At 47.7% G+C, this 27,901-nt stretch overlaps 1 protein-coding gene across 6 annotated transcripts in view; it reads right to left on the bottom strand.

The window, feature by feature from the left end:
- UBAP2 (ubiquitin associated protein 2) overlaps nt 1–27,901 on the bottom strand; it is a 1,102,091-nt gene that overhangs the window by 626,778 nt on the left and 447,412 nt on the right. For all 6 annotated transcript variants that reach the window (XM_069217098.1, XM_069217184.1, XM_069216796.1 and 3 more), the window contains exon 11: nt 511–685. In XM_069217098.1, coding sequence (XP_069073199.1) covers nt 511–685 — 175 coding nt within the window. The remainder of the gene's footprint in view (nt 1–510; nt 686–27,901) is intronic.

The raw sequence follows: 27,901 nt of genomic DNA, 5'->3' as shown, positions 1-27,901 counted from the left end.
GAATCAAACCAGTTGGATGCTGTCTCCTGGGCTTTTCACTGTATCCTGTACTTTGGAGCTTCAACAAATAATGTGAAGGAATAAATTAAGTAAGAATGTTTGACTTCCTCATATGGCGACGAGCAGACTACGGAAAATAAGTATTCAGCTTATTTAAGGTACTGAGGCTCAGGGACGCTTTTCAGTATTGTGAGCGCTTTACTTAACAGGGTGACATTTAAGTTACAGTTTCTCATCTTTAGAGCATGCTCTGAATAGAGGATTAATAGCTCGGAAAACCAAGACCATATGGGAATGCATTAAAAAAAACTATAGTTGTAAAATTCAAGGTCGCTGGAGAATTTAAAAACCATGCCTCTTGGGAAACAAATCAGAATGACTAAGGGAGCAAGGTTGTAGTTTCTCAATTTATGTAAGAACTGTTGAGTTACCAGTACACAAACAATATCAAGCAAAGGTCTGTATATAGTTCAGCATTGAGTAATAGAGGTTAAAACGTTGTAAGCATACCAGGCTTTGAGCAGAGTACGAGTTAACAGCATTGGTGGTTCCAACTCCGGACATCTGAGAGTTGTGCTGAGAATTTGTGAATACAAGGGCTTGGCCAAAGCTCTGTGAAGAGTCACAGGTACCCAATTCTCCATCGTTGGTCGCTGGAGTGTGAAGCAATGCTACTAGGTCGATGCTGAAAACCAAGAAAGAAGTAGTTTTGAGGGATAAGCAACACACCCTTGTGACAATTCTACACTGCTAGGGAAAAATACAGTATGAAAAATTATTAGATTACATTTTTAGCGTCTCCAGCTAAAAAGTGTTTGATATTTTCTGCCAACTCAATCTGAAAACAACTTTTATAGTGATTAGAAATTGATTTGAAGGTGTTAACAGCATTAGAAAAAATTGGTGCGCCACTGAAGAAAACATAACCAACTGCCCATTTAATTCATTAATTGTTTGGCAGAGCAACATCATCTGTTTTCCCAAACCAAGTAGCCGAGTCAAGCAATGTCATCTTGCTGTCAGTCACTTCATAATAAGTCACAATCTCAGGATTACACTATAAGTGCCACACTACTAGCAAGGCATTACCACTGTCAAGTGTGAGGCTTATGTGGAAATGGAGAACACAATTATGCAGCAATGTTTTCTAAATTATGCTTCAAAGGAGAAAAATAGGGTCAATGTCTGGCAGTGCTGGTGGACTATATTACACTACATTTTAAGGGTATTATATAGGGAAATAGTGAAAGCATGCACTAAGCTTAAAAAGGAAAGAAGTGGCCCAGCAGAACTTTTCAATTGCCAACAGCTTGAAAGTAATAAAAAAAAACACTGGGGTGGAATGGGCAGATCAAGAGTGAAAACAGAGCGATTGGGATGAACAAGAAGGTGAGGGTAAGCAAATACATGCACTCCCAAGGAGTGCTTAAAATTGACTAAGTCTCCTAAATAAGCAGGACAATTCATCCAACCATAACAGAGACCAGAATTATCCTGGGTGGAGCAAGCACACAAATAAGGAGGAAGGCCTTTGAATAAGAGCAGACTACAGAGTCAACAAAGACATCCAATCATAACCATGGCATAGCCCAAGGCCGCTCTAAGCATCTCTTATGTACTGGAAAAAAATAGGACTTCCTGCAGAAAGCTTTGCACAACATACTTGAAGCTAATGTGGGCTGTATACATAATCTCAAAACAGAACTACACCAACACTGTCATGAAACTAGAACTTTAATCAAGGTTGCCTTTGCTAGGGGGTATCCACTCAGAAGTTTGAGAAATTACTCTTAAAAAGATTTGTTCGGTGAGCTTCAGAGCCTTAGAGATACTTGGTGCTTTGGTTCCCATGTACGTGGATTGTTCGTGTGCGGAAATCAAACAGAAAATTTAAAAGTAAAGGCTGTCCTTTCCCCCACGGGATAAGGGAATCCTTTTCTCACATTGTCATTTTCGGGTCCACAAATAAAGCAGAGTCCACAGACCTGAAGGATCAAACTTGCTGTCCACAGAACAAATATTTCTCTTGCAGCTCTACTATTACAAGATACAGGTCTTATGCACCCTTGAAACAAATGTGAAAAGAATATTCACAAGCAAAGGGTGGCATCCTGACCAATTCAGATTTACATGAGGAAAACAAAAAATGTGCAAACAGGAAAAGATATCTGCAACAACGTTCCTAAGTTTATGAGCTCTGTACAGAGTCCGCAACAATGAAACCTGTTGACCCAATCTTTGGGACTCATGCTGTAGTTTGAAGAGACTGTGCATAATTTTAAGGACTACACACATCGTCTGGTGTACCGTAAGCCCGTAGATTAATTTAAAATGAGCATCCTCCATTTGAAATATTTTAAAAATGTATTTTTCCCAAACAATTGTGGTTTAAAACTGGGCTTACACTGCACTTTAGAGGATGTATTCTTAGTTAACTGAAACTTAACACACTATCCCCTCAAGCTACATGAATCTGGAATGACCAACACCAAGGGAAAAGCCACAGACATTTGACACATTTTAGAGCATTATGGGGTTTTAACTGGCAGAACCTTCATGTAACCTTCAAGCACATCAAAAAAGAGCCTGTGGTGAAATAATAAATCCCTGCTTCAGAACAGTGATTGGAATGTAGTATGTGGGCATTTGAAACAAAGGAGTTGGATGCAGTCTTCTTGGCTTTTCACTTATATCCTGTACTTTGGAGCTTCAATAAATAACATGAAGAAATAAGCGAAATATGGATGTTTGAATGCCACGTATTGGAACTGAGCGGACAAAGGAAAATAAGTATTCAACGTATCTAAGGTACTGTTTTTATCCTTTTAAGGCCTGGGGAGGGATTTCATTATTGTAAATTTGTGTTTTAATTATTTTTGCTCTATTTCTCCCCCTTCTGTATATGCTGCTTTCCTCTTTTTGAAAAAACAAAAAATTAAATAAAAAAATTAAAATTGTAAAATAAATCTAAAAGTGACTAAAAACTGAACAAGATTCGTTTAAGAGCAAGCGGATAGTGTGAAAACAACCTTTGAAATATACTACTCATTGTCTGCAGACAATTTATTTTCATCCACAGCCATTTAGTGGGTAATAGAATAATAATAAATTATTATATCCCGCTAAGCGTGGTCAAAGGCTGTCTTTGTACAGCAAGGAATGCCCTGCCCCCACTGTAAACATCCTAAGAGCCAGCACAGCAAGGACTGGCCATCAAAGGGTGGTTGTGTGCACAGTCAAAGGCAGTGCACAGCAGGAATTTGGTGCCTGAAGTAGGTTGCAGGCAACTGTCAAGAGGGAGCTGAATGACATTCTAGTTATAACTTGTTATAATATATTACTGTATTTCTTAAAAGAAAAAAAAGCTTCTGAAATTCACTTAAAACCAAACTGTAAAGTACAGCTATGGTTAAGAAATATATAAAAAAATATTGCCAGTTAGATGTGCATATCAAATTGCATAACAGTGACTGAGGGGAAAATAACAGCTAAAAGCTAGTTATGATTATGGGTCAAGTATGAAAAAACATTAAATCTCGTCACTTATAATAATCAACACACTTATACACTAGCAAATAGCGCACTGGATACTGCTATGGCTCTTGTTCAATGGACATGAGTCGGTCTGTGCAGAGGCTTCCCTGCTGCTTGACCTTCTCTACTGTTGATGAACGCCACAAACATTTGATGTTATTTTCTAAAGTTGTTTATTTTATCTGGATAAAATAAGTGACCTCTATTGAGATCTAAGGAAATTTTCTGCTGGTGTGGAAGGATTTAGAAAGTACGACTTTAGGACTACAGGTTGATTAATGTGGAATTTTTTTGTAGAATTACCCTACCTTCCTTAAACTGCAAGAAAGGATCCTGCATAGTGAAGGCTTGGATTTTGCTAACTTTTCTGGCTGAGGAAAGGGCAAGATGAAATGGGACCTTCCATGATAGGAATTTCAGTCCGCCCTGTGTATAAGTTTGAATGGAAGTTTCATTAACTGGAACAAAACTATGCCAGGAAGGCGGAAGTGGTCTGGCTGGCGGTAAAGTTTGAAAGCCCTCTGAGGAACTGTGACTATTCTCGACTACCACAAGGACAATAAGCTCCCTGATCGTCTAACAGAATATTGTATCCAAGTGAACTTTAATTGAAGCTTAAGTCACGTCAGTTCTCGCTAAATGGAGAAAATAAGGAAGTATCTGCTCCGGTGATAATGAGAAAGGGTGTACTTGTGCTTATTTGCACCATATGTGTAGGAAGTTGGCTCTGTATATACTATCTCAAAGTGAGAGTGTGTGTGCACAGAGTCCAAGGGTTAGAGGTTGATAGTGGAAAAATTAGATAATTCTAATGCTCTATTTTGTGGTAGTGTGGTCGAGCAGTAGGCTTTTCAGAGGGTAGTGTTAAGCATTTGCTGTACACACACAGGCAATAAATGAGGAACACGCTCAGACTTAACTCCAGGCCAATAGTTTTTATATAGAAAAATATATTTTCTTAATTTATTTTAGAACCACAAGACTCAAGAATAGAACTTTGATTTAACCCCTTCTGTGCCGCGGACGTAGTGGTTACGTCCCGCGGCACAGTGCTGCTGTGCCGAGGACGTAACCACTACGTCCTCGGCACACAGCCCAGAGGGAGCGCTCTCGCTCCCTCTGTGTGCTTCCCTCCCACCCCCCAAAGTCGGGGATGGAAGCGGAAGCCCTTCCCCTTCCACCCCCGACCCACCCACCCCCCCCATAATGACGTCAGCGCGCGATCGCGCGCTGACTTCATTATAGGTTCCTCGCCGCACAGGAAGCCATTTGCTTCCTGTGCGGCGACGAGAGAAGAGGTGAGTTCCTCTTCCCGGTGGGTGGGGGGTTGGGGCTAAAGAGGCACCGGGGAAAAGGAAAGGCTTTTCCTTTTCCCCGGTGTCTCTTTGAGCATTCCTGCTGCCCGATCGCATTGCGATCGGGCAGCAGGAATGCCCACTAGACACCAGGGATTTGTTTTCTTCATTGTTTTTTACGGTTTTTGGCACGCGGGGAGCGGCCCCTTGGGCAAGGGTCGCTCCCCTTTAGGGGGGCAATTACTATGGCCATTTCTGCCCCCCTTGGGGGCAGATTGGCTACTTTTCAGCCAGATCTGCCCCCAAGGGGGGCAGAAAACACTAGATCACCAGGGATTATTATTTTTTTTTGCATTTATGTGTTGTGGGTGCCCCCTTGGGCAAGGGGCGCCCCCCCCCCCAAGGGGGCAGAGAACTGTTGGCCTTTTCTGCCCCCCTTGGGGGCAGATGCCACTTAGGCACCAGGGATTGTGTGTGTAGTGGATGGGGGGGCGCCCCCTTGGGCAAGGGTCGCTCCCCTTTGGGGGGCATGTCTTTTCGGGCCATTTCTGCCCCCCTTGAGGGCAGATTGGCTACTTTTTAGCCAGATCTGCCCCCAACGGGGGCAGAAAACACTAGATCACCAGGGTTTTTTATTTTTATGTGTATTTATGTGGGGGGGGTGCCCCCTTGGGCAAGGGGCGCCCCCCCCAAGGGGGCAGAGAACTGTTGGCCTTTCCTGCCCCCCTTGGGGGCAAATCGGCCTATTTTTTTTAGGTCCATCTGCCCCCAAGGGGGGCAGAAGCCACTTAGGCACCAGGGATTGTGTGTGTAGTGGATGGGGGGGCGCCCCCTTGGGCAAAGGTCGCTCCCCTTTGGGGGGCATGTCTTTTAGGGCCATTTCTGCCCCCCTTGAGGGCAGATCAGCCTATTATTTTTAGGATGGTCTGCCCCCAAGGGGGGCAGAAACTACTAGAACGCCAGGGTTTTTTTTTTATTTGTTTTTTTTTGTGGGGGGGCGTCCCCTTGGTCACAGGGCGCCCCCCCAAGGGGGGCATTGACCTGTTGCCCATTTCTACACCCCTTGGGGGCAGATGGGCCTATTTTCTTAGGCCCACCTGCCCCCAAGGGGGGCAGAAGCCACTTAGACACCAGGGATAGTGTGTGTGTGTGTGTGTTAGTGGATGGGTGGGGCCTTGGGCAAGGGTCGCCCCCCACTTTGGGGGCACATGTACCCAGGCCATTTCTGCACCCCTTGGAGACAGATCAGCCTATAATTTTTAGGCTGGTCTGCCCCCAAGGGGGGCAGAAACTACTAGAACGCCAGGGTTTTTTTTTTATTTGTTTATTTTTGTGGGGGGCGTCCCCTTGGTCACACGGCGCCCCCCCAAGGGGGGCATTGACCTGTTGCCCATTTCTACACCCCCTGGGGGCAGATGGGCCTATTTTCTTAGGCCCACCTGCCCCCAAGGGGGGCAGAAGCCACTTAGGCACCAGGGATAGTGTGTGTGGTTTTTTTTTTTTTGTTGCTTTTTTTTTTTAGGGCTGTCCCCTTTGGCAAGGGTCGCTCTCCATGGGGACACACTACTAAAGGTATTTTCTGGCTTCCTTGGGGTAGACGGGTCTATTTTATTAGTAGGCCCATCTGCCCCATGGCAGAATCCACTTAGGCACCAATTTCTAAATGTTTGATGGTGGGGTGTTTGTCAACTGAAGAAGTCTTTGCATTTGTGATAAAAAATGTTTTCCTCCTTTTTGTTCTAGTTCAAAACTTTTGCTTTATTTGCTGTGGCTCCTTGCGGTTTTGGCGGTGGTTGACCTGCAGTTTGCACAGTTGCATGTTTTAGGTAAGTAAAAACAATTTACTCCAAAGGAGTATTGTTGCCATGCATGAATGACATGTTTGTAGGGGGTGTACTAAATGCAGGATTGTGTGTGAAATTGTCCTTAGGTTTGTGCACAATGATATTTGTTTTGTCTTATTTCTAATTTGCCTTTCTTTATTTTTAGTGGGATATCATTGGTGATTGCTGTGTAGTTGCTGGTGAATCAAGCTTTTTCAGGCAAGTGAGCGGTATAGTTTTTGAGTTTACAACTCTTACTAACAAAGCTACACTTTGTCACTTGTCTTACACAGTGCTGGTTGTTGGTGGTGAATTTGTCCAGTTAATTTTAGCAGGAGATATCATGGCTAGCCGCAGGATGACCGCTCAAGCAGGTGGTTGGTATGCTTTTTGAGTCACAGTCTGATCATGACTATGAGACAGACTCTGCATCTGAGGCAGAGGAGGAAGTCAGAGATTCTGGCAGTGATGTTTCTCTTGGAGGGGAATCTTCTGATGATGAAGCCACACTCAGTGCAGATGAAGGGCCTGTTGTAGAGGAGGACATTGATGTGCCAATAGTGCAGCAACCTGGGGCTGAAAGGTTTCCCGTTATAAGACCTGATGTCTGGGTTGCCCCAAACATGCAGCAGCCAGAGTTGCCTGCCTTTACTGGTCTCCCGGGGTGTAACGCCAATACAGAGAACTTTATGCCTATCAATTTCTTTGAGTTATTCATGGATGATGTGTTTTTGGAAGAGATTGTTGAGCAGACTAATTTGTATGCGGAGCAGCATTTGAGGGACAACGCTGCTAGACTTAGGCCACACTCTAGAGCTGCCCAGTGGATTCCCACTAATTTGGAGGAGTTAAAAAAGTTTTGGGGTTTGACTTTTTTGATGGGGTTGATAAGGAAGCCTTCACTGGCTTCTTATTGGTCTACTAGTCCCTTGATGGCAACAGCTATATTTCCAGCGACCATGAGTCGTAATCGGAATTTGCTTCTTCTTAGGATGCTGCATTTTGTTGACAATGCATTAGCCTTGCCACGAGATCACCCAGATTCTGACCGTCTTTTTAAGATTAGGCCTGTCCTTGATCATTTTGTAGATCGGTTTTCGGAGGTCTATGTTCCAGGCAAAGAGTTAAGTGTGGACGAGTCTTTGGTCCTCTTCAAGGATCGTTTGGTTTTTAGGCAGTACATTCCTAGCAAAAGGGCACGATATGGAATTAAATTGTATATGCTGTCTGAAAGTAGGACAGGATGTGTATAGTTTCCGTGTGTACACTGGTAGGGATTCCAATATTGACCCCCCTGGTTATCCTCCCACTTTTGGAGTTACTGAGAAAATTGTGTGGGATCTTGGTAGACGACTGTTCAACAAAGGTCACCATTTGTATGTAGATAACTTCTACACTGGTGTGCAATTGTTCAAGGAATTGTTTAGAGTGGACACAGTTGCTTGTGGCACAATCCGTTCTAACCGGAAAGGCTATCCAAGGGAGCTTGTCTGTAAAAAACTTGAGAGGACAGTGCTGTGCCTTGCGGAACGAGGAGCTGCTAGCTTTGAAATTTTCAGATAAGAGGGATGTCTACATGCTAAGTACCATCCAAGATGAGAGTACTTCCCCTGTGACTGTTTGGGGCCAGGTTGCTGAAGTGCGCAAACCTGTGTGCATTTTAGATTATAATAAGCACATGGGAGGTGTAGATAGAGTTGACCAGAGGTTGGAACCTTATACTGCTATTCGTAAGTCTTACTTTTGGTATAAGAAGTTAGCACTTCACCTCTTCCACTTAGCAACCTTCAATGCTTTTATTGTGTTTAGGGATAGGTCTCCAGAGTCAAAGATGACTTTTGTGAAATTTCAGGAGTCAGTGATAGAGAGCCTTATTGTGGTGGAACAGGCCAGAGTTCCTAGAGAAGCAGTGGTGGAGGATGTGGCTAGATTGAAAGATCGCCACTTTGCTGAGCACATTCCTCCCACACCCAAAAAAGACTTTCCAGCTAAGAAATGTAGTGTGTTTTCGAAGAGGTATCCGGAGGGAGTCTCGAATGTACTGCCCGGATTGTCCTTCCAAGCCTGGGCTGTGTGTCGGTGCTTGTTTTAAGAATTACCACACCCAGAAGAATTTCTGGGAACAACCATGAGTGTAAACTCATGTCTGTTGTGTATTTTCATGTGTTTAGTTTCATGGTTAGCATTTCTGTCATGTTCTTAGTTAGAGCTTTTGTGTTTGTAGTTTTGTAATTCTTTCTACTTAGTTAGGGGTTCCTCTGTTAAAAAAAAAAAAAATGATGCCATTGTGGGTGGAGTGGGGCTTGGCTGAGAGTGTACATATTGACTTGCTGTTGGCTACTGCAACACACTGCCAGCCAAACACCAGTCCACACACTCCCATCAGCTGGTGTGATTGTTGTATCAGGCACGTGGGCGTATGTAAGTGATGGGCCCTTGAGTGGCGCTGTCTGTCGATGTGAGTGTTGTAATGTGCTGGGCCCGTGGCTGGCGGTGTGAATGGCCTTGTGTGTGTCATGTATGAAAGTTGTGTGAATGGACTGTAAAGCGGTTGGTGCCTTGTCGCGGCTTTACAGCTCACGAGCTGTGAGTCATTGGTTCAGTTTTTTGCCTTTCAGTTACTAACAGTGCATTTCATTTTTGTGAAAGCTCCCGTTAGTAAAATTTGATCCACTGAACCATCACTCACCCTCGTGCCAAATCCAACCAGTATGTGTGGTAAAAATGACAAAACCTGCTCCGCTGTAATCAGGCGTCGCAGCACACCTGTGACACGCTAGGTGCCTCAGGTGGGACCCCGATGATGAAGCATGCCACCAACTTGGTTGGTGGGTGAGGGGTCTTTTTCACATAACCTAACTGTGTTTCTTTTCAAAATTTTAGTGTTTAGCACATCACGGACGTATGTGGGCACATCAAAACGATATATTACAAAACTACCTGTGTTTGGGGGGGAGAGGGCACCTATGTTTTTGGTCCTGTGTGCGGCCTTCATCTAGGGAAACCTACCAAACCCAGACATTTTATAAAACTAGACACCCCAAGGAGTCCAGGGAGGTGTGGCTTGCGTGGTTCCCCCAACATTTTCTTACCCAGACTCCTCTGTAAACCTCAATGTGCTTAAAAAAAGCATATTTTCCTGACTTTTCTTCGTAGGATCACCACTCCAGCACAAAATTCCTACTCCCCAGTGTTCCCCTCAGCCTCCCAAGTAAAATGACACCTCACTTATGTGGGTCACCAAAGCAGAGTCAGTCTAAAGATGTATAAAAGAATATGTCCTTATAAACTTGCTGTGCTATCCCCTCTATCTCTACAAGTTTTGGGCCTTATTCTGTTGCAGGCACCTGGCCCACCCACACAAGTGAGGTATCATTTTTATCGGGAGACTTGGGGGAACGCTGGGTGGAAGGAAATTTGTGGCTCCACTCAGATTCCAGAACTTTCTGTCACCGAAATGTGTGGAGAATGTGTTTTTTTAGACAGAATTTGAGGTTTGCAAAGGATTCTGGGTAACATAACCTGGTCCGAGCCACACAAGTCACCCCATCTTGGATTCCCCTAGGTCTCTAGTTTTCAGAAATGCACAGGTTTGGTAGGTTAACATAGGTGCCGGCTGAGCTAGAGGCCAAAATTTACAGGTAGGCACTGTTTTCAATGAAAAAATGTGATGTGTCCACGTTGCGCTTTGGGGCGTTTCCTGTCGCGGGCACTAGGCCTACCCACACAAGTGAGGTATCATTTTTATCGGGAGACGTGGGGGAACGCTGGGTGGAAGGAAATTCGTGGCTCCTCTCAGATTCCAGAACTTTCTGCCACAGAAATGTGAGGAACATGTGTTTTTTTAGCCACATTTGGAGGTTTGCAAAGGATTCTGGGTAACAGAACCTGGTCCGAGCCACACAAGTCACCCCATCTTGGATTCCCCTAGGTCTCTAGTTTTCAGAAATGCACAGGTTTGGTAGGTTTCCCTAGGTGGCGGCTGAGCTACAGGCCAAAATCTACAGGTAGGCACTTTGCAAAAAACACCTCTGTTTCCTGTGATGTGTCCACGTTGTGTTTTGGGGCATATCCTGTCGCGGGCGCTAGGTCTACCCACACAAGTGAGGTATCATTTTTATCGGGAGACTTGGGGGAACATAGAATAGCAAAACAAGTGTTATTGCCCCTTGTCTTTCTCTACATTTTTTCCTTCCAAATGTAAGACAGTGTGTAAAAAACACGTCTATTTGAGAAATGCCCTGTAATTCACATGCTAGTATGGGCACCCCGGAATTCAGAGATGTGCAAATAACCACTGCTTCTAAACACCTTATCTTGTGCCCATTTTGGAAATACAAAGGTTTTCTTGATAGCTATTTTTTACTCTTTATATTTCAGCAAATGAATTGCTGTATACCCGGCATAGATTGAAAACCCACTGCAGGGTGCAGGTCATTTATTGGCTCTGGGTAAGCTAGAGTTCTTGATGAACCTATAAGCCCTATATATCCCCGCAACCAGAAGAGTCCAGCAGACGTAACGGTATATTGCTTTCGAAAATCTGACATTGCTGGAAAAAGTTAGAGTAAAACGAAGAGAAAAATTGATGTTTTTTTCACCTCAATTTCAATATTTTTCTTTTTCCGTTATTTTCTGTAGGAAACCCTTGTAGGATCTACACAAATGACCCCTTGCTGAATTCAGATTTTTGTCTACTTTTCAAAAATGTTGCGGTTTCTGGGATCCAGCGTTGGTTTCATGCCCATTTCTGTCACTGACTGGAAGGAGGCTGAAAGCACAAAAAATCGTAAAAATGGGGTATGTCCCAGTAAAATGCCAAAATTGTGTTGAAAAATTGGGTTTTCTGATTCAAGGCTGCCTGTTCCTGAAAGTTGGGAAGCTGGTGATTTTATCACCGCAAACCCTTTGTTGATTCCCTTTTCAGGGAAAAAACCACAAGCCTTCTTCTGCAGCCCATTTTCCCAATTTTTTTGAAAAAAACGAAATTTTCACTCTTTTTTGGCTAATTTCTTGGCCTCTGTAAGGAAATGCCTCCTTGGCATGGTTGCCCCCTGACTTTTTGCCTTTGCTGATGCTATGTTTACAATTGAAAGTGTGCTGAGGCCTGCTAACCAGGCCCCAGCACCAGTGTTCTTTCCCTAACCTGTACTTTTGTATCCACAATTGGCAGACCCTGGCATCCAGATAAGTCCCTTGTAACTGGTACTTCTAGTACCAAGGGCCCTGATGCCAAGGAAGGTCTCTAAGGGATGCAGCATGTCTTATGCCACCCTGGAGACCTCTCACTCAGCACAGACACACTGCTTGCCAGCTTGTGTGTGCTAGTGAGGACAAAACGAGTAAGTCGACATGGCACTCCCCTCAGGGTGCCATGCCAGCCTCTCACTGCCTATGCAGTATAGGTAAGACACCCCTCTAGCAGGCCTTACAGCCCTAAGGCAGGGTGCACTATACCATAGGTGAGGGTACCAGTGCATGAGCATGGTACCCCTACAGTGTCTAAACAAAACCTTAGACATTGTAAGTGCAGGGTAGCCATAAGAGTATATGGTCTGGGAGTCTGTCAAACACGAACTCCACAGCACCATAATGGCTACACTGAAAACTGGGAAGTTTGGTATCAAACTTCTCAGCACAATAAATGCACACTGATGCCAGTGTACATTTTATTGTAAAATACACCACAGAGGGCACCTTAGAGGTGCCCCCTGAAACTTAACCGACTGTCTGTGTAGGCTGACTAGTTCCAGCAGCCTGCCACACCAGAGACATGTTGCTGGCCCCATGGGGAGAGTGCCTTTGTCACTCTGAGGCCAGTAACAAAGCCTGCACTGGGTGGAGATGCTAACACCTCCCCCAGGCAGGAGCTGTAACACCTGGCGGTGAGCCTCAAAGGCTCACCCCTTTGTCACAGCCCAGCAGGGCACTCCAGCTTAGTGGAGTTGCCCGCCCCCTCCGGCCACGGCCCCCACTTTTGGCGGCAAGGCTGGAGGGAACAAAGAAAGCAACAAGGAGGAGTCACTGGCCAGTCAGGACAGCCCCTAAGGTGTCCTGAGCTGAAGTGACTCTAACTTTTAGAAATCCTCCATCTTGCAGATGGAGGATTCCCCCAATAGGGTTAGGATTGTGACCCCCTCCCCTTGGGAGGAGGCACAAAGAGGGTGTACCCACCCTCAGGGCTAGTAGCCATTGGCTACTAACCCCCCAGACCTAAACACGCCCTTAAATTTAGTATTTAAGGGCTACCCTGAACCCTAGAAAATTAGATTCCTGCAACTACAAGAAGAAGGACTGCCTAGCTGAAAACCCCTGCAGAGGAAGATCAGAAGACGACTACTGCCTTGGCCCCAGAAACTCACCGGCCTGTCTCCTGCCTTCCAAAGATCCTGCTCCAGCGACGCCTTCCAAAGGGACCAGCGACCTCGACATCCTCTGAGGACTGCCCCTGCTTCGAAAAGACAAGAAACTCCCGAGGACAGCGGACCTGCTCCAAGAAAGGCTGCAACTTTGTTTCCAGCAGCTTTAAAGAACCCTGCAAGCTCCCCGCAAAAGGCGTGAGACTTGCAACACTGCACCCGGCGACCCCGACTCGGCTGGTGGCGATCCAACACCTCAGGAGGGACCCCAGGACTACTCTAAGACTGTGAGTACAAAAACCTGTCCCCCCTGAGCCCCCACAGCGCCGCCTGCAGAGGGAATCCCGAGGCTTCCCCTGACCGCGACTCTTTGAAACCAAAGTCCCGACACCTGGGAGAGACCCTGCACCCGCAGCCCCCAGGACCTGAAGGACCGGACTTTCACTGGAGGAGTGACCCCCAGGAGTCCCTCTCCCTTGCCCAAGTGGAGGTTTCCCCGAGGAACCCCCCCCTTGCCTGCCTGCAGCGCTGAAGAGATCCCTAGATCTCCCATTGACTTCCATTACAAACCCGACGCTTGTTTCTACACTGCACCCGGCCGCCCCCGCGCTGCTGAGGGTGAAATTTCTGTGTGGGCTTGTGTCCCCCCCGGTGCCCTACAAAACCCCCTGGTCTGCCCTCCGAAGACGCGGGTACTTACCTGCCAGCAGACCGGAACCGGGGCACCCCCTTCTCTCCATTCTAGCCTATGTGTTTTGGGCACCACTTTGAGCTCTGCACCTGACCGGCCCTGAGCTGCTGGTGTGGTGACTTTGGGGTTGCTCTGAACCCCCAACGGTGGGCTACCTTGGACCAAGAACTGAACCCTGTAAGTGTCTTACTTACCTGGTAAAACTAACAAATACTTACCTCCCCCAGGAACTGTGAAAATTGCACTAAGTGTCCACTTTTGAAACAGCTATTTGTCAATAACTTGAAAAGTATACATGCAATTTTGATGATTTGAAGTTCCTAAAGTACTTACCTGCAATACCTTTCGAATGAGCTATTACATGTAGAATTTGAACCTGTGGTTCTTAAAATAAACTAAGAAAAGATATTTTTCTATATAAAAACCTATTGGCTGGATTTGTCTCTGAGTGTGTGTACCTCATTTATTGTCTATGTGTATGTACAACAAATGCTTAACACTACTCCTTGGATAAGCCTACTGCTCGACCACACTACCACAAAATAGAGCATTAGTATTATCTATTTTTACCACTATTTTACCTCTAAGGGGAACCCTTGGACTCTGTGCATGCTATTCCTTACTTTGAAATAGCACATACAGAGCCAACTTCCTACATTGGTGGATCAGCGGTGGGGTACAAGACTTTGCATTTGCTGGACTACTCAGCCAATACCTGATCACACGACAAATTCCAAAATTGTCATTAGAAATTGATTTTTGCAATTTGAAAAGTTTTCTAAATTCTTAAAAGACCTGCTAGGGCCTTGTGTTAGATCCTGTTTAGCATTTCTTTTAGAGTTTAAAAGTTTGTAAAAGTTTGAATTAGATTCTAGAACCAGTTTTAGTTTCTTAAAAAGTATTCCAACTTTTAGAAGCATAATGTCTAGCACAGATGTGAATGTGGTGGAACTCGACACCACACCTTACCTCCATCTACAGATGAGAGAGCTAAGGTCACTCTGTAAACTAAAGAAAATAGCAATGGGCCCCAAACCTACCAAAGTACAGCTCCAGGAGCTTTTGGCAGAGTTTGAAAAGGCCAACCCCTCTGAGGATGGCAACTCAGAGGATGAAGATAGTGACTTGGAGGGAAATTCCCCCCCTCCAGTCCTACTTAGGGAGAGCAGGGCTTCTCAAGCCCTGACTCCACAAATAATAGTCAGAGATGCTGGTTCCCTCACAGGAGGGACCAACAACTCTGAAATCACTGAGGATAACTCCAGTGAAGAGGACATCCAGTTAGCCAGGATGGCCAAAAGATTGGCTTTGGAAAGACAGATCCTAGCCATAGAGAGGGAAAGACAAGAGATGGGCCTAGGACCCATCAATGGTGGCAGCAACATAAATAGGGTCAGAGATTCTCCTGACATGTTGAAAATCCCCAAAGGGATTGTAACTAAATATGAAGATGGTGATGACATCACCAAATGGTTCACAGCTTTTGAGAGGGCTTGTGTAACCAGAAAAGTGAACAGATCTCACTGGGGTGCTCTCCTTTGGGAAATGTTCACTGGAAAGTGTAGGGATAGACTCCTCACACTCTCTGGAAAAGATGCAGAATCTTATGACCTCATGAAGGGTACCCTGATTGAGGGCTTTGGATTCTCCACTGAGGAGTACAGGATTAGGTTCAGGGGGGCTCAAAAATCCTCGAGCCAGACCTGGGTTGACTTTGTTGACTACTCAGTGAAAACACTAGATGGTTGGATTCAAGGCAGTGGTGTAAGTAATTATGATGGGCTGTACAATTTATTTGTGAAAGAACACCTGTTAAGTAATTGTTTCAATGATAAACTGCATCAGCATCTGGTAGACCTAGGACCAATTTCTCCCCAAGAATTGGGAAAGAAGGCGGACCATTGGGTCAAGACAAGGGTGTCCAAGACTTCAACAGGGGGTGACCAAAAGAAAGGGGTCACAAAGACTCCCCAGCAGAAGGGTGATGAGACAACCAAAACTAAAAATAGTAAAGAGTCTTCTACAGGCCCCCAAAAACCTGCACAGGAGGGTGGGCCCAGAGCCTCTTCACAAAACAATGGGTACAAGGGTAAAAACTTTGATCCCAAAAAGGCCTGGTGTCATAGCTGTAAACAGCATGGACACCAAACTGGAGACAAGGCCTGTCCCAAGAAAGGTTCCACTCCAAGCTCCCATCCAGGTAACACTGGTATGGCTAGTCTCCAAGTGGGATCAACAGTGTGCCCAGAGCAAATCAGGGTCCACACTGAAGCTACTCTAGTTTCTGAGGGTGGGGTGGATTTAGCCACACTAGCTGTCTGGCCGCCTAACATGCAAAAATACAGACAGCAACTCTTAATTAATGGGACTAGAATAGAGGGCCTGAGGGATACAGGTGCCAGTGTCACCATGGTGACAGAGAAACTGGTTTCCCCTGGCCAATACCTGACTGGAAAAACTTACACAGTCACCAACGCTGACAATCAGAGAAAAGTACATCCCATGGCAATGGTTACTTTAGAATGGGGAGGGGTCAATGGCCTGAAACAGGTGGTGGTCTCCTCAAATATCCCAGTGGACTGTCTGCTTGGAAATGACCTGGAGTCCTCAGCATGGGCTGAGGTAGAGCTAAAAACCCATGCAGCAATGCTGGGTATCCCTGAACTGGTGTGTGTGAAAACAAGAGCACAATGCAAGGCACAGGGTGAAAAAGTAGAGCTGGAGTCTGGAAAAATGGCCCAGCCTACCAAGAGAACAGGAAAGTCAGTTGGGAAACCAACTGCAACACAGCAAAAGAAAGGGAACCTCTCTTCTCAGGAAGAAGTTCTGCCCTCTGAGGGAACTGAGCCTTTGGAGCTTGAACCTTATCAGGTTGAGCTCTTAGGCCCAGGGGGACCCTCAAGGGAGGAGCTGTGTAAGGGACAAGAAACCTGTCCCTCTCTTGAAGGCCTTAGGCAGCAAGCTGCTGAAGAGTCCAAAGGCAAGAAAAATGGAACACATAGGGTCTATTGGGAAGATGGGCTCCTGTACACTGAGGCCAGAGACCCCAAACCTGGTGCCACTAGGAGAGTGGTAGTGCCTCAGCTGTTCAGAGAGTTCATCCTAACATTGGCCCATGACATTCCCCTTGCTGGACATTTGGGACAAACCAAGACGTGGGAGAGGTTAGTCAACCACTTCTACTGGCCCAATATGTCCAACATGGTTAAGGAGTTTTGCCTCTCCTGCCCCACCTGTCAAGCCAGTGGTAAGACAGGTGGGCATCCAAAGGCCCCCCTCATTCCACTTCCTGTGGTGGGGGTGCCCTTTGAAAGAGTGGGTGTGGACATAGTTGGTCCACTGGAACCTCCCACAGCCTCAGGAAATATGTATATCCTGGTAGTAGTGGATCATGCTACCAGGTATCCTGAAGCTATTCCCCTTAGGTCGACTACTGCCCCTGCAGTAGCCAAGGCCCTCATTGGTATCTTTACCAGAGTGGGTTTCCCTAAGGAGGTGGTGTCTGACAGAGGTACCAACTTCATGTCAGCATACCTAAAGCACATGTGGAATGAGTGTGGAGTGACTTATAAATTCACTACACCTTACCATCCACAAACTAATGGCTTAGTTGAGAGATTCAACAAGACATTAAAGGGCATGATCATGGGGCTCCCAGAAAAACTCAAAAGGAGATGGGATGTCCTCCTGCCATGTCTGCTTTTCGCTTACAGGGAGGTACCACAGAAGGGAGTAGGGTTCTCACCCTTTGAACTTCTGTTTGGTCATCCTGTAAGGGGACCACTTGCCCTTGTTAAAGAAGGCTGGGAGAGACCTCTCCATGAGCCTAAACAGGACATAGTGGACTATGTACTTGGCCTTCGCTCTAGAATGGCAGAGTACATGGAAAAGGCAACCAAAAACCTTGAGGCCAGCCAACAACTCCAGAAGTTTTGGTATGACCAAAAGGCTGCACTGGTTGAGTTCCAACCAGGGCAGAAAGTCTGGGTTCTGGAGCCTGTGGCTCCCAGGGCACTCCAGGACAAATGGAGTGGCCCTTACCCAGTGCTAGAGAGGAAGAGTCAGGTCACCTACCTGGTGGACCTGGGCACAAGCAGGAGCCCCAAGAGGGTGATCCATGTGAACCGCCTTAAGCTCTTCCATGACAGGGCTGATGTGAATCTGTTAATGGTAACAGATGAGGATCAGGAGGCAGAGAGTGAACCTCTCCCTGATCTTCTGTCATCAGACCCAAAAGATGGCACAGTAGATGGAGTGATCTACTCAGACACCCTCTCTGGCCAACAGCAGGCTGATTGTAGGAGAGTCCTACAACAGTTTCCTGAGCTTTTCTCCCTAACCCCTGGTCAGACACACCTGTGTACCCATGATGTGGACACAGGAGACAGCATGCCTGTCAAGAACAAAATCTTCAGACAGTCTGACCATGTTAAGGAAAGCATCAAGATGGAAGTCCACAAGATGCTGGAATTGGGAGTGATTGAGCGCTCTGACAGCCCCTGGGCTAGCCCAGTGGTCTTAGTCCCCAAACCTCACACCAAAGATGGAAAGAAAGAGATGAGGTTTTGTGTGGACTACAGAGGGCTCAACTCTGTCACCAAGACAGATGCCCATCCAATTCCAAGAGCTGATGAGCTCATTGATAAGTTAGGTGCTGCCAAATTTCTAAGTACCTTTGACTTGACAGCAGGGTACTGGCAAATAAAAATGGCGCCTGGAGCAAAAGAAAAGACAGCATTCTCCACACCTGATGGGCATTATCAGTTTACTGTTATGCCCTTTGGTTTAAAGAATGCCCCTGCCACCTTCCAAAGGTTGGTGAATCAAGTCCTTGCTGGCTTGGAGTCCTTTAGCACAGCTTATCTTGATGATATTGCTGTCTTTAGCTCCACCTGGCAGGATCACCTGGTCCACCTGAAGAAGGTTTTGAAGGCTCTGCAATCTGCAGGCCTCTCTATCAAGGCATCCAAATGCCAGATAGGGCAGGGAACTGTGGTTTACTTGGGCCACCTTGTAGGTGGAGGCCAAGTTCAGCCACTCCAACCCAAGATCCAGACCATTCTGGACTGGGTAGCTCCAAAAACCCAGACTCAAGTCAGGGCATTCCTTGGCTTGACTGGGTACTACAGGAGGTTTGTGAAGGGATATGGATCCATTGTGACAGCCCTCACTGAGCTCACCTCCAAGAAAATGCCCAAGAAAGTGAACTGGACTGTGGACTGCCAACAGGCCTTTGACACCCTGAAACAAGCAATGTGCTCAGCACCAGTTCTCAAAGCTCCAGATTATTCTAAGCAGTTCATTGTGCAGACTGATGCCTCTGAACATGGGATAGGGGCAGTTTTGTCCCAAACAAATGATGATGGCCTTGACCAGCCTGTTGCTTTCATTAGCAGGAGGTTACTCCCCAGGGAGCAGCGTTGGAGTGCCATTGAGAGGGAGGCCTTTGCTGTGGTTTGGTCCCTGAAGAAGCTGAGACCATACCTCTTTGGGACTCACTTCCTAGTTCAAACTGACCACAGACCTCTCAAATGGCTGATGCAAATGAAAGGTGAAAATCCTAAACTGTTGAGGTGGTCCATCTCCCTACAGGGAATGGACTTTATAGTGGAACACAGACCTGGGACTGCCCATGCCAATGCAGATGGCCTTTCCAGGTTCTTCCACTTAGAAAATGAAGACTCTCTTGGGAAAGGTTAGTCTCATCCTCTTTCGTTTGGGGGGGGGTTGTGTAAGGAAATGCCTCCTTGGCATGGTTGCCCCCTGACTTTTTGCCTTTGCTGATGCTATGTTTACAATTGAAAGTGTGCTGAGGCCTGCTAACCAGGCCCCAGCACCAGTGTTCTTTCCCTAACCTGTACTTTTGTATCCACAATTGGCAGACCCTGGCATCCAGATAAGTCCCTTGTAACTGGTACTTCTAGTACCAAGGGCCCTGATGCCAAGGAAGGTCTCTAAGGGATGCAGCATGTCTTATGCCACCCTGGAGACCTCTCACTCAGCACAGACACACTGCTTGCCAGCTTGTGTGTGCTAGTGAGGACAAAACGAGTAAGTCGACATGGCACTCCCCTCAGGGTGCCATGCCAGCCTCTCACTGCCTATGCAGTATAGGTAAGACACCCCTCTAGCAGGCCTTACAGCCCTAAGGCAGGGTGCACTATACCATAGGTGAGGGTACCAGTGCATGAGCATGGTACCCCTACAGTGTCTAAACAAAACCTTAGACATTGTAAGTGCAGGGTAGCCATAAGAGTATATGGTCTGGGAGTCTGTCAAACACGAACTCCACAGCACCATAATGGCTACACTGAAAACTGGGAAGTTTGGTATCAAACTTCTCAGCACAATAAATGCACACTGATGCCAGTGTACATTTTATTGTAAAATACACCACAGAGGGCACCTTAGAGGTGCCCCCTGAAACTTAACCGACTGTCTGTGTAGGCTGACTAGTTCCAGCAGCCTGCCACACCAGAGACATGTTGCTGGCCCCATGGGGAGAGTGCCTTTGTCACTCTGAGGCCAGTAACAAAGCCTGCACTGGGTGGAGATGCTAACACCTCCCCCAGGCAGGAGCTGTAACACCTGGCGGTGAGCCTCAAAGGCTCACCCCTTTGTCACAGCCCAGCAGGGCACTCCAGCTTAGTGGAGTTGCCCGCCCCCTCCGGCCACGGCCCCCACTTTTGGCGGCAAGGCTGGAGGGAACAAAGAAAGCAACAAGGAGGAGTCACTGGCCAGTCAGGACAGCCCCTAAGGTGTCCTGAGCTGAAGTGACTCTAACTTTTAGAAATCCTCCATCTTGCAGATGGAGGATTCCCCCAATAGGGTTAGGATTGTGACCCCCTCCCCTTGGGAGGAGGCACAAAGAGGGTGTACCCACCCTCAGGGCTAGTAGCCATTGGCTACTAACCCCCCAGACCTAAACACGCCCTTAAATTTAGTATTTAAGGGCTACCCTGAACCCTAGAAAATTAGATTCCTGCAACTACAAGAAGAAGGACTGCCTAGCTGAAAACCCCTGCAGAGGAAGATCAGAAGACGACTACTGCCTTGGCCCCAGAAACTCACCGGCCTGTCTCCTGCCTTCCAAAGATCCTGCTCCAGCGACGCCTTCCAAAGGGACCAGCGACCTCGACATCCTCTGAGGACTGCCCCTGCTTCGAAAAGACAAGAAACTCCCGAGGACAGCGGACCTGCTCCAAGAAAGGCTGCAACTTTGTTTCCAGCAGCTTTAAAGAACCCTGCAAGCTCCCCGCAAAAGGCGTGAGACTTGCAACACTGCACCCGGCGACCCCGACTCGGCTGGTGGCGATCCAACACCTCAGGAGGGACCCCAGGACTACTCTAAGACTGTGAGTACAAAAACCTGTCCCCCCTGAGCCCCCACAGCGCCGCCTGCAGAGGGAATCCCGAGGCTTCCCCTGACCGCGACTCTTTGAAACCAAAGTCCCGACACCTGGGAGAGACCCTGCACCCGCAGCCCCCAGGACCTGAAGGACCGGACTTTCACTGGAGGAGTGACCCCCAGGAGTCCCTCTCCCTTGCCCAAGTGGAGGTTTCCCCGAGGAACCCCCCCCTTGCCTGCCTGCAGCGCTGAAGAGATCCCTAGATCTCCCATTGACTTCCATTACAAACCCGACGCTTGTTTCTACACTGCACCCGGCCGCCCCCGCGCTGCTGAGGGTGAAATTTCTGTGTGGGCTTGTGTCCCCCCCGGTGCCCTACAAAACCCCCTGGTCTGCCCTCCGAAGACGCGGGTACTTACCTGCCAGCAGACCGGAACCGGGGCACCCCCTTCTCTCCATTCTAGCCTATGTGTTTTGGGCACCACTTTGAACTCTGCACCTGACCGGCCCTGAGCTGCTGGTGTGGTGACTTTGGGGTTGCTCTGAACCCCCAACGGTGGGCTACCTTGGACCAAGAACTGAACCCTGTAAGTGTCTTACTTACCTGGTAAAACTAACAAATACTTACCTCCCCCAGGAACTGTGAAAATTGCACTAAGTGTCCACTTTTGAAACAGCTATTTGTCAATAACTTGAAAAGTATACATGCAATTTTGATGATTTGAAGTTCCTAAAGTACTTACCTGCAATACCTTTCGAATGAGCTATTACATGTAGAATTTGAACCTGTGGTTCTTAAAATAAACTAAGAAAAGATATTTTTCTATATAAAAACCTATTGGCTGGATTTGTCTCTGAGTGTGTGTACCTCATTTATTGTCTATGTGTATGTACAACAAATGCTTAACACTACTCCTTGGATAAGCCTACTGCTCGACCACACTACCACAAAATAGAGCATTAGTATTATCTATTTTTACCACTATTTTACCTCTAAGGGGAACCCTTGGACTCTGTGCATGCTATTCCTTACTTTGAAATAGCACATACAGAGCCAACTTCCTACAGCCTCCTTCTGGGGAACCCACAAAGTCTGGGTACCTCTAGAATCCCTAGGATGTTGGAAAAAAAGGACGCAAATTTGGCGTGGGTAGCTTATGTGAACAAAAAGTTATGAGGGCCTAAGCGCGAACTGCTCCAAATAGCCAAAAAAAGGCTCGGCACAGGAGGGGGAAAAGGCCTGGCAGCGAAGGGGTTAAAACAGTAGTACACACAGTTTACTTAAAAATGGCAATAAGCTATTTTAAAAGTAGTGTAGGAAGTTGGCTCTGTATGTACTATTTCAAAGTAAGAAATAGCATGCACAGAGTCCAAGGGTTCCCCTTAGAGGTAAGATAGTGGCAAAAAGAGATAATACTAATGCTCTATTTTGTGGTAGTGTGGTCGAGCAGTAGGCTTATCAGAGGGTAGTGTTAAGCATTTGTTGTACACACATAGGCAATAAATGAGGAACACACACTCAGACAATTCCAGGCCAATAGGTTTTTGTATAGAAAAATCTATTTTCTTAGTTTATTTTAAGAACCACAGGTTCAAGATTTCCAAGTAATACTTTAAATGAAAGGTATTTCAGGTAGGTACTTTATGAACTTTGAATTAGCAAAATATCATATACAGTTTTCATACAAATGGCAAATAGCTATTTTAAAACTGGACACAGTGCAATTTTCAACAGTTCCTGGGGGAGGTAAGTGTTTGTTAGTTTTTGCAGGTAAGTAAACCACCTACGGGGTTCAAGTTTGGGTCCAAGGTAGCCCACCGTTGGGGGTTCAGAGCAACCCCAAAGTTACCACACCAGCAGCTCAGGGACAGTCAGGTGCAGAGGTCAAAGAGGTGCCCAAAACACATAGGCTTCAATGGAGAAGGGGGTGCCCTGGTTCCAGTCTGCCAGCAGGTAAGTACCCGCGTCTTCGAGGGGCAGACCAGGGGGGTTTTGTAGGGCACCCGGGGGGACACAAGTCCACACAGAAAGTACACCCTCAACGGCACGGGGGCGGCCGGGTGCAGAGTGCAAACAAGCGTCGGGTTTTCAATAGAAAGCAATGGAAGACCAAAGGGTCTCTTCAGCGATGCAGGCAGGCAAAGGGGGGGGGCCCTCTGGGTAACCACCACCTGGGCAAGGGAGAGGGCCACCTGGGGGTCGCTCCTGCACTGGAGGTCGGATCCTTCAGGCCCTGGGGGCTGCGGGTGCAGTGTCTTTACCAGGCGTCGGGTCTTTGAAGCAGGCAGTCGCGGTCAGGGGGAGCCTTGGGATTCCCTCTGCAGGCGTTGCTGTGGGGGCTCAGAGGCGGGTCAACTCTGGCTTCTCACGGTCTCGTAGTCGCCGAGGAGTCCTCCCTGTGGTGTTTGTTCCTCACAAGTCGAGCCGGGGGCGTCGGGTGCAGAGTGCAAAGTCTCACGCTTCCGGCGGGAAACGTGTGTTGTTTCAAAGTTGCTTCTTTGTTTCAAAGTCGCAGTCTTTGGGGAACAGAGCCGCTGTCCTCGGGAGTTCTTGGTCCTTCTAGAGGCAGGGTAGTCCTCTGAGGCTTCAGAGGTTGCTGGACACTGGGAACGTGTAGCAGTGTCTTTAGAAGGGGGGGGGGGGGGGGGGGGGGGGGGGAGCTGGCCAGTCGAGCTGGGGCCAAAGCAGTTGGTGTCTCAGTCTTCTCTGCAGGTTTTTCAGTTCAGCAGTCCTCTTTTTAGGTTGCAGGAATCTAGTTTCCTAGGTTCTGGGGAGCCCTTAAATACTAAATTTAAGGGTGTGTTTAGGTCTGGGGGGTTAGCAGCCAATGGCTACTAGCCCTGAGGGTGGCTGCACCCTCTTTGTGCCTCCTCCTTGAGGGGAGGGGGGCACATTCCTATCCCTATTGGGGGAATCCTCCATCTGCAAGATGGAGGATTTCTAAAAGTCAGTCACCTCAGGACACCTTAGGGGCTGTTCTGACTGCCCAGTGACTCCTCCTTGTTTTTCTCATTATCTCCTCCGGACTTGCTGCCAAAAGTGGGCGGGCTGTGTCCGGGGGGTGGGCATCTCCACTAGCTGGAGTGCCCTCGGGCGCTGTAACACCAGGCTTGAGCCTTGGAGGCTCACCGCCAGGTGTTACATTTTCTGCAGGGGGAGGTGTGAAGCACCTCCACCCAGTGCAGGCTTTGTTCCTGGCCACAAAGTGCAAAAAGACACTCACCCCATGTGGCCAAAAACGTGTCTGGATGAGGCAGGCTGGCAGACACTGGTCAGCCCAGCACTAGTAGTTGGACTGGTATACAGGGGGCATCTCTAAGATGCCCTCTGTGTGTATTTCTCAAATCTCACACTGGCATCAGTGGGGATTTATTGTGCTGAGAAGTTTGATACCAAACTTCCCAGTATTCAGTGTAGCCATTATGGAACTGTGGAGTTCGTGTTTGACACACTCCCAGACCATATACTCTTTATGGCTACCCTGCACTTACAATCACTAAGGTTCTGCTTAAACATTGTAGGGGCGTAGTGCTCATGCATTTATGCCCTCACCTGTGGTATAGTGCACCCTGCCTTAGGGCTGTAAGGCCTGCTAGAGGGGTGACTTACCTATGCCACAGGCAGTGGGCATGGCACTCTGAGGGGAGTGCCATGTCGACTGTCATTTTCTCCCCACCAGCACACACAAGCTGTGAGCCAGTGTGTATGTGCTGAGTAAGGGGTCCCCAGGGTGGCATAATGCATGTTGCAGCCCTTAAAGACCTTCCCTTGCCACAGGGCCCTTGGTACCAGGGGTATCATTTACAAGGGACTTATGTGTGTGCCAGGGCCGTGCCAATTGTGGAGACAAAGGTACAGATTGGGGAAAGAACACTGGTGCTAAGGGCCTGGTTAGCAGGGTTCCAGCACACACAATCATAACTGGCATCAACAAAAGGCAAAAAGTTAGGGGGTAACCATGCCAACAGTGGCATTTTCCTACAAATTCTAAACAGTGAAACAGGTCTGTTTTGAAGATGAACTGTAATAGCTGCTAAATGAAGTCTGTAAGGAAATGCCTCCTTGGCATGATTGCCCCCTGACTTTTTGCCTTTGCTGATGCTATGTTTACAATTTAAACTGTGCTGAGGCCTGTTAACCAGGCCCCAGCACCAGTGTTCTTTCCCTAACCTGTACTTTTGTATCCACAATTGGCAGACCCTGGCATCCAGATAAGTCCCTTGTAACTGGTACTTCTAGTACCAAGGGCCCTGATGCCAAGGAAGGTCTCTAAGGGCTGCAGCATGTCTTATGCCACCCTAGAGACCTCTCACTCAGCACAGACACACTGCTTGCCAGCTTGTGTGTGCTAGTGAGGACAAAACGAGTAAGTCGACATGGCACTCCCCTCAGGGTGCCATGCCAGCCTCTCACTGCCTATGCAGTATAGGTAAGACACCCCTCTAGCAGGCCTTACAGCCCTAAGGCAGGGTGCACTATACCATAGGTGAGGGTACCAGTGCATGAGCATGGTACCCCTACAGTGTCTAAACAAAACCTTAGACATTGTAAGTGCAGGGTAGCCATAAGAGTATATGGTCTGGGAGTCTGTCAAACACGAACTCCACAGCACCATAATGGCTACACTGAAAACTGGGAAGTTTGGTATCAAACTTCTCAGCACAATAAATGCACACTGATGCCAGTGTACATTTTATTGCAAAATACACCCCAGAGGGCACCTTAGAGGTGCCCCCTGAAACTTAACCGACTGTCTGTGTAGGCTGACTAGTTCCAGCAGCCTGCCACACTAGAGACATGTTGCTGGCCCCATGGGGAGAGTGCCTTTGTCACTCTGAGGCCAGTAACAAAGCCTGCACTGGGTGGAGATGCTAACACCTCCCCCAGGCAGGAACTGTGACACCTGGCGGTGAGCCTCAAAGGCTCACCCCTTTGTCACAGCCCAGCAGGGCACTCCAGCTTAGTGGAGTTGCCCGCCCCCTCCGGCCACGGCCCCCACTTTTGGCGGCAAGGCTGGAGGGAACAAAGAAAGCAACAAGGAGGAGTCACCGGCCCGTCAGGACAGCCCCTAAGGTGTCCTGAGCTGAAGTGACTAACTTTTAGAAATCCTCCATCTTGCAGATGGAGGATTCCCCCAATAGGGTTAGGATTGTGACCCCCTCCCCTTGGGAGGAGGCACAAAGAGGGTGTACCCACCCTCAGGGCTAGTAGCCATTGGCTACTAACCCCCCAGACCTAAACACGCCCTTAAATTTAGTATTTAAGGGCTACCCTGAACCCTAGAAAATTAGATTCCTGCGACAACAAGAAGAAGGACTGCCCAGCTGAAAACCCCTGCAGAGGAAGACCAGAAGACAACAACTGCCTTGGCTCCAGAAACTCACCGGCCTGTCTCCCGCCTTCCAAAGAACTCTGCTCCAGCGACGCCTTCCAAAGGGACCAGTGACCTCTGAATCCTCTGAGGACTGCCCTGCTTCGACGGCGACAAGAAACTCCCAAGGACAGCGGACCTGCTCCAAAAAGACTGCAACTTTGTTTCAAGAAGCAGCTTTAAAGAACCCTGCAACTCCCCGCAAGAAGCGTGAGACTTGCAACACTGCACCCGGCGACCCCGACTCGGCTGGTGGAGAACCAACACCTCAGGGAGGACCCCCGGACTACTCTCCGACTGCGAGTACCAAAACCTGTCCCCTCTGACCCCCCACAGCGCCGCCTGCAGAGGGAATCCCGAGGCTTCCCCTGACCGCGACTCTCTGAAACCTAAGTCCCGACGCCTGGAAAAGACCCTGCACCCGCAGCCCCCAGGACCTGAAGGACCGGACTTTCACTGGAGAAGTGACCCCCAGGAGTCCCTCTCCCTTGTCCAAGTGGAGGTTTCCCCGAGGAAGCCCCCCCTTGCCTGCCTGCAGCGCTGAAGAGATCCCTTGATCTCTCATAGACTAACATTGCAAACCCGACGCTTGTTTCTACACTGCACCCGGCCGCCCCCGCGCTGCTGAGGGTGAAATTTCTGTGTGGGCTTGTGTCCCCCCCGGTGCCCTACAAAACCCCCCTGGTCTGCCCTCCGAAGACGCGGGTACTTACCTGCAAGCAGACCGGAACCGGGGCACCCCCTTCTCTCCATTCTAGCCTATGCGTTTTGGGCACCACTTTGAACTCTGCACCTGACCGGCCCTGAGCTGCTGGTGTGGTGACTTTGGGGTTGCTCTGAACCCCCAACGGTGGGCTACCTTGGACCAAGAACTGAACCCTGTAAGTGTCTTACTTACCTGGTAAAACTAACAAAAACTTACTGTAGGAAGTTGGCTCTGTATGTGCTATTTCAAAGTAAGGAATAGCATGCACAGAGTCCAAGGGTTCCCCTTAGAGGTAAGATAGTGGCAAAAAGAGATAATACTAATGCTCTATTTTGTGGTAGTGTGGTCGAGCAGTAGGCTTATCCAAGGAGTAGTTGTAGGAAGTTGGCTCTGTATGTGCTATTTCAAAGTAAGGAATAGCATGCACAGAGTCCAAGGGTTCCCCTTAGAGGTAAAATAGTGGTAAAAATAGATAATACTAATGCTCTATTTTGTGGTAGTGTGGTCGAGCAGTAGGCTTATCCAAGGAGTAGTGTTAAGCATTTGTTGTACATACACATAGACAATAAATGAGGTACACACACTCAGAGACAAATCCAGCCAATAGGTTTTTGTATAGAAAAATATCTTTTCTTAGTTTATTTTAAGAACCACAGGTTCAAATTCTACATGTAATAGCTCATTCGAAAGGTATTGCAGGTAAGTACTTTAGGAACTTCAAATCATCAAAATTGCATGTATACTTTTCAAGTTATTCACAAATAGCTGTTTT

Source organism: Pleurodeles waltl, chromosome 1_1, assembly GCF_031143425.1.
Source record: "Pleurodeles waltl isolate 20211129_DDA chromosome 1_1, aPleWal1.hap1.20221129, whole genome shotgun sequence".
Classification (NCBI taxonomy): Eukaryota; Metazoa; Chordata; class Amphibia; order Caudata; family Salamandridae; genus Pleurodeles; species Pleurodeles waltl.
The sequence above is the reverse complement of the archived record's forward strand: the minus strand, read 5'-3'. Positions and strand labels throughout refer to the sequence as shown.